This window comes from Taurulus bubalis, assembly GCF_910589615.1.
Source record: "Taurulus bubalis genome assembly, chromosome: 4".
NCBI lineage: Eukaryota > Metazoa > Chordata > Actinopteri > Perciformes > Cottidae > Taurulus > Taurulus bubalis.
The window spans coordinates 12,803,295-12,815,673 of record NC_136592.1 but is presented as its reverse complement, the minus strand read 5'-3'; the positions used below and the strand labels follow the sequence as shown (position 1 = coordinate 12,815,673).

The following is a 12,379-nucleotide window of genomic DNA, read 5'->3' as shown; positions in this document are numbered from 1 at the left end:
CTAGGCCTGAACTTGAAGGGAGGATGAAATAGAAAGCACATGTGTGTTTCCTGCTGTAATAGCCGTAGCTGTATCCCTTGAACCATGTATTTGCAATTAAACTTCAACAAAAAGAGTTGACGATATCAACACCTGAAATCAGACTAAACGGAGACAGTGAGTTGGCAGCACATCTCTATGAAATTAGTTACTTTGATGAAAACTGCACTTAAAGTCTCCCAGTTTATACTCAGATCTTTATGGTTTTAGATTAATCAGTCGGGGTTGTAAATCGAGTTGCACCAATCAGTGGAAAGTAATTACATTTACTGAAGAACAGTTTCACGTCACGCTGCTACATTTCAGCGGGATAATTGTACTTTTTACCCACTAGATTTAATTGACAGCTGAAGATACTTGTTACTTTTTAGGTAAGGATTTTACGTAAAAAATTGCATCGTTAGCTTATAAAATAAAATGTATCGTTAAATTTAAATCACAGGTTTTTTGAGACCCCATAGTTATAGTTGATACGTCTACTTTTCTTGAATACGGTTTTTATTGCCAAACCTTTACTTGTAATTGAATATTTATTACTTTTAGTTAAGTAAAGGATCTTTCTTATTACTTCTTCCACCTATGCCTTCGACCTGAATCTAATACACAGAATACACCTTTTTATTGTAATATAACAGAAATTATCCCCAAAAAAGCTTCCGAAAAACTCATAACAATACCAGAAGTATCTTTGTTTTATATACACATCTATATTTTTATATACACTGTACAGATTTAAAAAAAATAAATGGTTGATATTTAACATTGTGCACACCACAGATGTGTAACTACAAAGAGAGAAGGGAGTGAAAGAGGGGGCTGAGTGATACCAAGGACAGACAGATATCAACAACCCCAGTAAATACAGATTTTTTTTCTGATTTTTTCATACAGGACACTTCACAATCATTTGTACAGTATATCAATTAAAATGTTGCTGGTTAACCTCTCTTTGTCTCAAGCAGTCCCCCAAGCTAATGCCCTAAACCACATTTGGCCATTGAAGAGTGTAGACATCCAAAATCTAGCTTGATTTCATAAAACTAAAATATACCAAACCCTGACTGTTAACCAATAGTTAGGTTGCATTGATTAAATTGACTTTCACTAAGCCTTTGGAATGTAATGCTTCGTCAGCAGCACTGATAACAATACCTTGTTTCTCACCCATGACCATCAGGACAGACAGATGACTGTGTTCCTGGTTATTTTGGGATGCTCTGATGCTCTGCTCTGACCTGAGAAGTAGCTAACAGTGATGCAAAGAGGTGATGATTATCTCCTATCTCACCTTGGTTTCTCCCCACCTCCCACGTACCTGACACTTGGAGAGGGGAGCACATATGGCGAGGAGCAAGGCGTGGTAGGGTTTATAAGGCACACACAGAACACTTTGTGCCAGAAAGCATGTGTGCACGACGGGGGTGTTTTGGGGGAAACGTCAGCTGTGTTAGTGCCACCCTTCATTTCTTGGATCAGAAGGACAGATAGTCTGAACTAAACAGTATTAATGATGGTGAAAGAAAACAGGTTATATGTGTTGTAAAGCATATTTTTTCCTTTTTCAGCTCATGTATAACACATTTGCCTCCCTCCCAAACCAAATGTCCCATTACACCACACACCAGGAAAATAACCCTGCTAAGAAGAGAGGTTTGTTCCAGCATTGTCAACAAGTGCAGTAAATCTTAAAGAAGTGACAACTTTAAAAAAAAAAAAACATATATCTTTGTACATCTGGTTTGTTTCATACAGAATAAAAACGGTAAACAATTTAGTTCTGTATTAACCTGGCAAAATAGAACTTAGTGCAGATATATACACACACAGAGGGACTCACAGTAAACAAATACCAACACACACACACACACACACACACACACACACACACACACACACACACACACACACACACACACACACACACACACACACACACACACAAACAGTGGAATGTAAAAAGACTTGTTCCTCTCTTGTTTGTTTTATAAATGTCTCTATGGGACTTGGGGGAGGTCACATTCAGGCAGTGAAGCAAACAACTGGAAGACTGCCTTGATATTGATAAAAATCTGGTTGAATATTGTTCTTAGACTCATAGTTCTTGGGGGAAAAAAACAGTTTACAGTGTTCTGTAATGGTTTTTGAATTATTTATTTATTAATATCCAATTTCAACCACATATTCTACATTAACATATTCAATGTTCACCGATGTGTTAGTTTTAGTGTGTATTGGTTCAATGCCACTGTGTGCAGGTGGGCTGAGCTGTCTGTTTCCCACGATCAGGGGGTCCTGGACTCAACAGAGTGAACTCTATCTGCTGAGGAAAACTCTGAGATGTGGTTAAAAAACATGAGCAGCACCAGCATGGAGGTTGTGTTCAAATAATTGATGGATAGATGTTGTTTTCACAGGCAGATTCACAAAGCCATTCATTTCGGGGTCTGTGGAATATCCGATTAACCAGAACATTGTTTCTGGAAAGACAAGCTGGCACAGCTATGGAATGTTTTAAAAGCCATTTCAAACGCTATAATGAAATCCTACTTTACTTCTTCATATTTGAGGTGGCAGCAGTGATTTCATGGGATCAAACTACAACATATACATCTGAAACCATCCGCTTGGCTTAATACGAGAAGTACGTTAGAAAATACTGTACATGTGTTTGTGTTTTGGGTGGACTGACCTCCGTGACCTCCCCACACCTTTGCTAACTTCAACACCACAAATTCTAACAATACCCTATTTTCATCATCGTTATCAAGGGATATTTTCAACAACATCTTAGTCTTAATTTAGCTGTTCAAGTCCAAAATACTCCATCATTCACACACACACACACACACACACACACACACACACACACACACACACACACACACACACACACACACACACACACACACACTTCCACACTTATGTAAGCTGGCTTTTCGCTTATTTTTAGTGTCTGGAAGAACAGGTTGATTCTCTAAGTTCTTTTGAAAAAACAAAACACAACATTAATCACTTGACTCTTTTTTTCCTGTCCATCTGGATTTCTTTTCCAAAGAAAAAGTTCTTTTTTTGGGACACTTGCCCTATTGGACCAGCGATAAATGTTCATATCCTTTTTTTGTTGAAGAACTTCATTTGGGGTTACAGCACATCACCCACAGCACGTACATACAACAAAGGGTTACCGCCAAGGGAGAATGCCAGAGTGAAAAAGATCAAACATGAGTCCAATTCCAGTCCATTTTCATTTTAAATATAGCCCATCACTCTTCCATTGCCTGTGTCGGTTTTCCTGGTTTTTCAAGCATTTTAAGGGTATGGAGGACTCGTGACATTAATTAAGAAGACTCAAACGAAGGGGCGAGGAGCAGAGACACTGTGATGAAGGTGGTAAATGGGTTGCACAGCTCAGGTACATGTTTGAATGAAGCCCGTTTTGTGCAGCAGAGGATGGTCGGAATATTAGTTTGATCCATTTTTGGTTGGTAGTTTGTATTCATGGGTGGCAAGAGGTGCTGCTCTGATGTTAAACACTGGGAGTGGTCGACATGGAGAAAAGACTGAGAAGTAAAAAAAAAAAAATCTGATAGAAAGAGGTCACAAGGAGGAGGTGAGTGAAGACATCAAATACATTTTTAAGTTCAGACAGAGATGAGACAAGGGGTCAGGTGGGAATCGGAACTTGATATGGGTTAAATTTAGGGATGGTGTCACGAGGACTGAGGGCAGAGGATATCAAAGAAGCCTGAGAACAAAGAGATGACATACATTGCCTGCAGCCCAATACTGCAGTTAGAGGGATATGTACTGAGGGCAGGGGTTGAGAGGCTGATGCTGAATTCTCAGGGGGAAAACTCTGCAGGCAGGTTGGTTGCTGGGTCCCTCAGGCCTTAAGAGCATGCCACTGGGACACAGGATTACGAGGACGACCCATCATGTCTTTCCAGTGTTTTACCTCTGCAGGGCCGCTCTTCCATGAAAGGTAAATCTGTGAGAAAGAGAAAGTCAATGTAACCCAAGTACATACAGTTGATTGATGTTATTTGTAAAAAGCCTCGCCCTCCAAAAAATACTGGGAAGTATTCAGTAAAAAAACATTGCTGTGAGTCTTAAGTCTAGCCCTGCTTTTACCACTAAGCCTGCCACTCTTATCGGAATTTAACTCAAATCCTGGGCAGAAAAAAAGCCATTACAGGAAGGGATTTCACTTTCTAAAATACTCTGAGAAAGGCTAATTCTGCTGCTAATGAAGATCAAAGGCTGAGTCTTTAAGTAATTCTCATGTAGAAAGAAACTCCTGATCTGTACATGCCACAGGAAATACTGTTCAAGCTGTCATTGTCCTCCGACTAGTTGCATGTTATTTATGAGTGTGGTTATAATAGGCAACATATTATTACTGCTGTGAGTAGGCAGATAATATATGTGGTTAGGATGGCAATTACTGGAGATGTGTGTGAATGATAGAGAGCACAGGGGCTCCTCCATGCTGTACACAGCTCAAAGATGATTATTTTTACAGTGTCTGAAAGAACAAGGATTTTACTGGAGCTTTGGGTTATTTCCAATAATTTAGACAGAAATGATACATTTATGATTTGTGTTAGAGCTCTATTCTCCAGTTAAGTTGAATACTGATATGAATGAATGTGTGTAATTTCTGAAGAAGTTTCCTGAAAAGAACAAAGTCTTTTGGCAATAATTATAGCAGAATAGAGTGTTACATTGGTACACTTTCCAATGAATTAATTCCAACTAATTGTTGAGCAAGCATAGCTTAGACTCTCTCAGTCAGTGAACAGCAGGTCAGCTGAACTTGTATAAATGTCTACCAGCAACCATACAGTCGAGCATATATGAAGGATTACGTTTCCTATGATTAATGAGTAATTCATTAATATAATCCCATAAAACCAATAATACCATGTTCCCTATATTCAAATCAAAAGACAGTTATAGTTTTGGACCCAGCTGCATCTAGTGAAAATGCAAAACGTACATTTTAAGGAGGGACTGTTAGATGTAAGAGCATGGACCTGCATTTGCATGCATGTCATGCTTATTTGTTCTTGGTGGAAGACTAAATGAAACAACTGGTCAACACTTCAAATGAAGTGTTCTTCTCATTTATTCATTTCTGATGCACAAGATGGGTCTGCGTGTTCCAGCAGGGGTCAGTAGAGACTGGCTGATCAGCTGCTGTCAGGACAGTGATGATGATGATGATGATGATGATGATGATGATGATGATGATGAAGAAGAAGAAGAAGAAGAAGAAGAAGAAGAAGAAGAAGAAGAAGAAGAAGAAGAAGAAGAAGAAGAAGAAGAAGAAGAAGAAGAAGAAGAAGAAGAAGAAGAAGAAGAAGAAGAAGAAGAGATACCTTTCCAATGACATCATTGCGACTGAGCCTGTCCTTGTCCATGACGGTGATAATGATGGTGGTCTCCCTCAACACGTGTGCAGGCACATCAAAGGGGAAGGACTCGTTGAAAACAGGGTTCAGGCAGCGCTTCATCACCACCGTCTTCTTCTTCTCCACACGCTTATCCTTGTGCATCAACCACACTTTTACATAAGGGTCTGTGGAGAAGTAATGTATCAATTTGTTTACAATATCTCATTCCTGTTTTACCATGTAGTTGAACGCCATGTTAGTTTATGTGCTGTCATAGATTTGATATCAAATCACACAATTTTCTTATTTCATTTTGAAGCAGCAGTGATGGAGAAGGGCAACAATAAAAGGAGACGGGAGATGAAGAAGCATCTATACCAGAAGTGCCTCCAATGTCCATGGCTTTGAGGTTGCGGGCTTTGATGATGCTCACAGTGATGGTGTTGGCTGTGGGGTTGTAGCACAGAGACACCAGCAGATCCCCTCGACTCCCCTGGAGAAATCACACACAACAACAGCGAATCGTTTACTTTTTCATCCCCTTTTCACATTGTTGTCCCTTCGGTTGCTCACTGTGTATTTCTCTTTCTTCCTCTGGCTGTCTGTGTTGCCTCTGTCTACCTGTCATCGTCTCCATATTCCCTTCTTTCTCCCACCAGCACGCTGCCACATTTCCCCTGAGAGCATCACGGCAGCCAGGAATGACATCACCCGTTACATTCTGTCCCATCCTCTCTCTCCCCTCTTCCCTCTCCTCCCTGTTCCTCCACCTCCTTCCTTCCCTCCACCTCCTTTTCCGTCTTACTTACGCTGCCATCACTACATGGTTGAAGCTCCTTCCAGAAAGTCTGCATGTTGGCCAGGTCCAGTTTGTTGAGGGGGACAGACACCTCTCCTATGGGGTCATTCCTGCTGAAGCGGTCGTAGTCGAGAACCTGCAGGTATAGAGTCCTCTGGACCACCTTCTCATAGGGGAACCCTGAGAAAGAACATAGTCCTCACAAGTCACAGGGATAAAAGAGACCGCTAGAGAGTGCCTGCATGTGCTATGAATTGTTAAGTTCATGTATTATGTATGTATTAGGAAAGCTTCCTCTGTCAAACCTTCAAACAGGAAGGTCTCATTCCAGTGGGGGTTCAGATTCTTCCTTTTGACTTTGGTCTCCAGCTTGTGCTTCTTGTCTGGCAGCAGGTAGAGTTTGACAAACGGATCAGAGGTGCCGGAAAAGTCCTTAGCAGGCAAATCCTGGCCCTTGAGAATTTTGACAGTGAGGGTGGAGTCCTGAAAACTGTATCCAACACTGAACTGAACACGACCCAGCTTCTCACACACTGGACCCTCATGGTCATCTTCCTCTGAACCTGGAGACAACTAAAGAAGACACAGGAGGAAGAGGAGATGAATGTGATGTTATCTTTTTATTCAGCTCCAGGTGGTTGATACCTTTTATCTACATGAAGCAGTATTTACTGGTTTATTACTGGTGCAATACTCCATTTTGAACCAAGATATTACAAGATATAAATGTTGTGCTGCCCATGAGATATGCACATTACATTTTCAGGAGCACCTTCATCTTTCTTACAAAGAACATCTCGCCGGGATTCATTACAAGGTCCAAGGCCAAATAATTTCACTTGTGATTAGGTTTCTCTTTAGATGACAAGTATTATTTAATTATGAAGTAAACCAGGAGATAAACACTCCCCAGTGTATTGATTATCTTATGATACAGCTAAATGACGTGAACAAAACATTTAAAACACGTCTCAGTATAACACTGGGCAATCAACACTAGTGTGAATGGCATGTACACTCCTTTCTCCCACATTGCAATGTCGGGCCTGTTATGCGATAAATTAAAGTTGAGCCACAATACAGTCTGAAACGTCAATTTACTGCTCACCACTAAGTAAACCACTAAGTGTCTGTAATACGTATAATGATGAGAAGTGAATGAGTGAATGGGGGAGTGATTTGACATTCAGCACTCAAGGAAAGTAAGAACACCTGCTGTTCAATAGCAACTGAACAAACCCAATTTCTTCACAAGAGTCATTAGTTACAGTCGAAAGCTCCAGAACAACACAACTGAGTGGACCTTGAGTTTTCCAAGCTCAACCCTTAAGTTGGATCATCACCTCTAAAATAGTCAACAGACAATGTTACAGAGGAGGATGTATTGCAGGTTTGTGTTTGTTTTAAGGTGACTAATGAACTAACAGTGGAGTGTATACGTCTAAACAATATGTAACACTATGGGAATTGCACCTCTATCACCGGAGCTCTGGGTCAAACTCAGCCATATTCACAGCATATTCACAACACTCCGGGGACACTAATTCTGCACTTCAACATGAAAAAGCCAGCTCCCAACTGGCTAACTAACATAATGTTTTGTCACATGGCTGCCTTCTACTGTGCGATAAAGGCAGAAATTGTCCACGGTTGTGTGGAGATGAGAGGCAGATTATCTGTTGGTAGACAGACCCTCTGACTGATGGTGGCTTGGCCTGGAGGGAGGAAGAGAAATCCAGTTTAAAACGTGCTATCTGATGAGGAAAGAGCTTATGGCATTACTCAAGGAGCAATTCCAGAAATGTAATATCCAATTCTGTATTCTCCCACATATTTCTAATGGTGCTGCTCAGCCCCTTATTCTCCATGCTGCATATGATCACTTTTCATTATGCAGTCCTCCCAACAGCTGGCCTAAATTGCTTTCCCCCATTTTCTATGTTGGGCTCTTTTTTACCCAGAGTCCTCCCTTCTCTTTCAATTCTTCAATTCTCCTCTCTAATTTCTTTTTCTGAAACCCAAACATCTCACGTGGAGTAGATGCCAACAAATATTGTCTGTCTTGCAAATGCCATTGTTGTCAAAAAACTACAAAAATGAGCCACATTTTGCATTGTCTGACGTTTGCCTCCATTACAAGTAACATGGACACTGTAGTTTGTTTTGGAGTCAGGCCCACATACACTGTCCTGTTGCTGTAAATACTCACTAGTCCACACACCATTTGTATCAATCAGCAGCTGAAAATAGTCCCCAAGAAAAGCATACTATTGTTTGAGTAACATTTGTTAAACGCTCTTGTGCCGTGCTGTTTTAGCCTTTTTTAAAGATTTAAGTATATATTCGTAAGAATGAATGTGCTTGGTGCTGAGTACCACATACTGTAAACTGGGGAAGTCAAAAAGTATTGAGTGACAGATTAACGCATTGCTGGTTTTGGTCTTTTTATGGGCTTTGTTGACAAATCCCAATTGAAAAAGCTAGACTATCTCTAGCCTCATCCTTTGAACAAATAAAGCACATAAAAACCTCTGCAAATGTGTGGATGTGTGTTGACTCAGAGGCAAAGACACGTTCACACCACACTGTCACTGGCCCTGAGAACACATAAAAAAAATGAAAGCAGCGTCAGAGCACATCTTGATAAGAACCATGTGATGCTGACAGGACCCCCACCCGTCCTCCCCAACCCCTATCACCTGAGACGCCTGAGGGGGTTGGATGTTTATCTTCTCTAACATTCAACGCCATCTCTCTGCATTCCTTTCTCCTCAGTTAAAGACTGTGAAATATAAACTATATGTACTGTTATTTCTACAGCAGCACAAGTGGCTCAAAAGTGCAGGATGGGTATTTTCAGCATGAAAGGATGGTTGTGTAATGTATAGACGCCTTTGGCAATACTGCCCAGAATGAGTATTATCATTAAGCACTGCCACTGTGAATTCCACAGACACACCACGAGACCCACATAATTACACACGGCTCATACTCATCTCTGCCATATTCTCGCAGCACCCACAGCACTGTGTGTTCTTTCACAGCTAATTACCGAACCCCGCTGAAAACGGCGCACTTCCCCTCCCCTTCCAGTGTCTCACTGCAGGGTGATGAGTACTGTATGTTTCAGGGAGATGAGATACTGTATGGCAATAACTAGCAGTGGTGCTCTACAGGTGGGTGAGCTGAGTGGGATGAAGACAGTACTTTCTGAGTGATGAAAGACTTGTGAGGAGGAAACACTTCTCATAGGACTTTGCTCAATTGAACTGAATTGTGTAGGCTTTCTTTTCTCGCTTTCTTCTCCAGAACTGACACAGTGTACTATTTACAGTAGGTGGCGGACAAATAAATGTAAACAGCGAATGCAAAACAACTTTAAAGGATAAATATGGTTTATTAAAACTTTTTTTTTGCATTGGCCATCATTTCAATTACAAATGAAAACATTGCACTCATCAAAATAACTACTGTGATCTGGTGAGCAAAGTTAAACCAGGAGGTCATTCAGTAAATAGTGATAGATGTTTATAAAGGACAGTTTTTAGGTTTTCTTCTCAATACTTTTGGAATTGTTTGAGTTTTCTCTCCTAACGGACATGACTTTAGCAATACTGCCATGTCCACAGATCAGAGCAATTAATTTGAGAAGTACAATTATATTATCACTGACAGAAGTGACCGCCAAAACAAAACAAAATATACCAGAGTTCTAAGACAGTGGACTTGCAACACCGAAGCTAATATAACCTGCATTTATTAGTGTTTACAATGGTGATTAATTAGTAATAAGTCATATTTTTGTGATTTACATTATTGTTGTGTCAACACCCACTTCATTGTCTCAATGCCTGCATGTAACTTTCATCTCAGATGAGGAAAGATGATCATGAAGCACCGCTGAAGTCTCTCAGCTGTCTCATTTATTGCGATTCAAAAAGGCTTGGCTGACAGCAGTCCCCCTCGTCTTATTATATAGATGAGGTTGGCAATGCAGAAATCACATCACGAATGAGTTAGTGGTGAATCAATAAAACGTATCTCGAGGCTTCAGATATACTGTGTCGATATTGTGTGTTACCATGAGCATGTCACTGGTGACAGAGTTGGCCAAGTCAGAAACAGAGGAGTTGGCATCGGTCTGACCTCTGGGGCTGCTGCCTGGTTTGTTACCCGGTGTCCTGTTAGAATAGACACAAACACACAAATATTTACATAAACATGCTCATTATTAGGGGTCTTTTCCTGTTAAATAATTACATTTCTTCTGCGAACAAAGAGGGGTTCATAAATAAATGTCCACATACTTTTGGACATGTAGCGTCTGTCTCTCAAGGGGTCAGAGGCTGTGGTGAGCCTCACAATGTCTTGCTGTATTAATATAATTCAAACTAAACATGCACCAATGTAAAACGTTTGTCATCACCACCTGCCACTTCATATATATATATATATATATATATATATATATATATATATATATATATATATATATATATATATATATATATACACAAGACCTATACAAGACAACAATATATGACTGATAATCCTTGAAACAACAAGGTAGAAAAATTGAAAATACTAAAATTAGTAAAGGGTAAACATGACTCCTGGGTCATATTGTGTAACAATTTGATAAACAGGGAAAATACAAAGATCTGATACATGTCTAGGCGCATTGACAAATAAGACTAATGATCACTTATCGCTGTGAGAGAGATGACTCAGAAAGAACAAACAGACAGAGTCAGAGAGACAGAGATAGTGAGCGAGGGAGCAGGTGAGCTGTAAAACACAAAAGGTAAAAGCAGACGTGAGATTAGAAGACACTATTGTGGGAAATAGGATCTGAGAAGGAAAGAGGCATTTGAAGACTTATCTCTGCACAGAGGTTGAGAAAAAGTGAAGGAGAGGATTTGCGATTGTTAAGATTCAGAGGATTAATAGAATGAACAAAGGGATGTTACGAAGAAATTTTTGTGAGACACACACAATAACTCACACACGAGCTGAGCGAGAAATCGAAGTAAGGAAGCAAAACAGATCTAAAGGGGAAAGGAAGCCAACTGACACGTTACATGAGCAAGAAAAATGGAGGCTGGATGTGAAGAGGGGTGAGAGATGGACATGGTTTGTGCAGCAAAGAGACAAGTAAAAGCGAAGCGAGGGAGAGGAGAGGAGGAGAAAAGGATGTGGTGTGGAAGAGAAAAGAAACAGATTCGTCACTCTGCCTTTATTTCCTGAGAGCCAACAATGCAGCCACGCCGTTTCCGAGGCGTACTATTTTCTGTATCAGCTGATAAAGACATCTGAGACATTATTTCTGTAACAGGTCAAACTGATGTGCGCAGAAAAAGCTGAACATTTTCAATTAGAGCTTCTAACATCAACCCCTAACACATCAGGGAACAATGTGTTACCTTAAAATGATTACTTAACACCTGGTCTCGCTGTGCCACTGAGTTGACTCCCTCCTCTAATGTAGTGCATTAAAAATAGTACATTAACATGATCCTTTTCTCAATGGTTGTTAATCTTCTATGTGGATTTTTTTTATGTACCCCTCCATCCTCTTCTCCCCGCCATACAGTTCAATTGCAGCTCAGGTACATAGACAGGCCTTTAAAGGCATTCCCCACTTTGACTCTAGAGGACATAATATATATATATATATATATATATATATATATATATATATACATATATCAAATACCCAAAGAGCCTGTAAGAGCTTACTTACAGGAAGGCTTGGCTCGTTGACAACCGACTGAGCCCTCCTTATTCAACACCCAACACATAAGACAGAGAACACATGAATCTTGAACAATCAACCTAACATAAACACAGCCGGAAATCGTCTTAATGTCATGCCACCCAGCCATACAGAGCACATGCTTTACTTTAGCACAGTGCATATAAACCATTGTAGTTCATACGGGCCTGCATATCATGCAGGGTCTATAAACGTATTCACTGCTCTGTATATTCCAGTTCATAAAAGGGGGCATTGAGCCTACCACTCCTTTTCTTATATAGATTTGATCAAAAACCAAACCGTAAGTTGCATTGGTTTAAATGAACAGAGCAGATATTGTAAATGTTTCCTTTCTATCTTAATTGAGGCAAATGGGTGCTCATTGGG

At 40.2% G+C, this 12,379-nt stretch overlaps 1 protein-coding gene across 1 annotated transcript in view; it reads right to left on the bottom strand.

The window, feature by feature from the left end:
- Positions 1-3,922: 3,922 nt before the first annotated feature.
- Positions 3,923-12,379, bottom strand: part of syt7b (synaptotagmin VIIb) — a gene marked incomplete at both ends in the record, with an annotated part of 85,121 nt that continues 76,664 nt past the window's right edge. Inside the window, 6 exons of the mRNA XM_079216856.1 lie at positions 3,923-4,027; positions 5,421-5,620; positions 5,814-5,928; positions 6,245-6,414; positions 6,540-6,807; positions 10,316-10,415. Coding sequence (XP_079072982.1) covers positions 3,923-4,027; positions 5,421-5,620; positions 5,814-5,928; positions 6,245-6,414; positions 6,540-6,807; positions 10,316-10,415 — 958 coding nt within the window. The remainder of the gene's footprint in view (positions 4,028-5,420; positions 5,621-5,813; positions 5,929-6,244; positions 6,415-6,539; positions 6,808-10,315; positions 10,416-12,379) is intronic.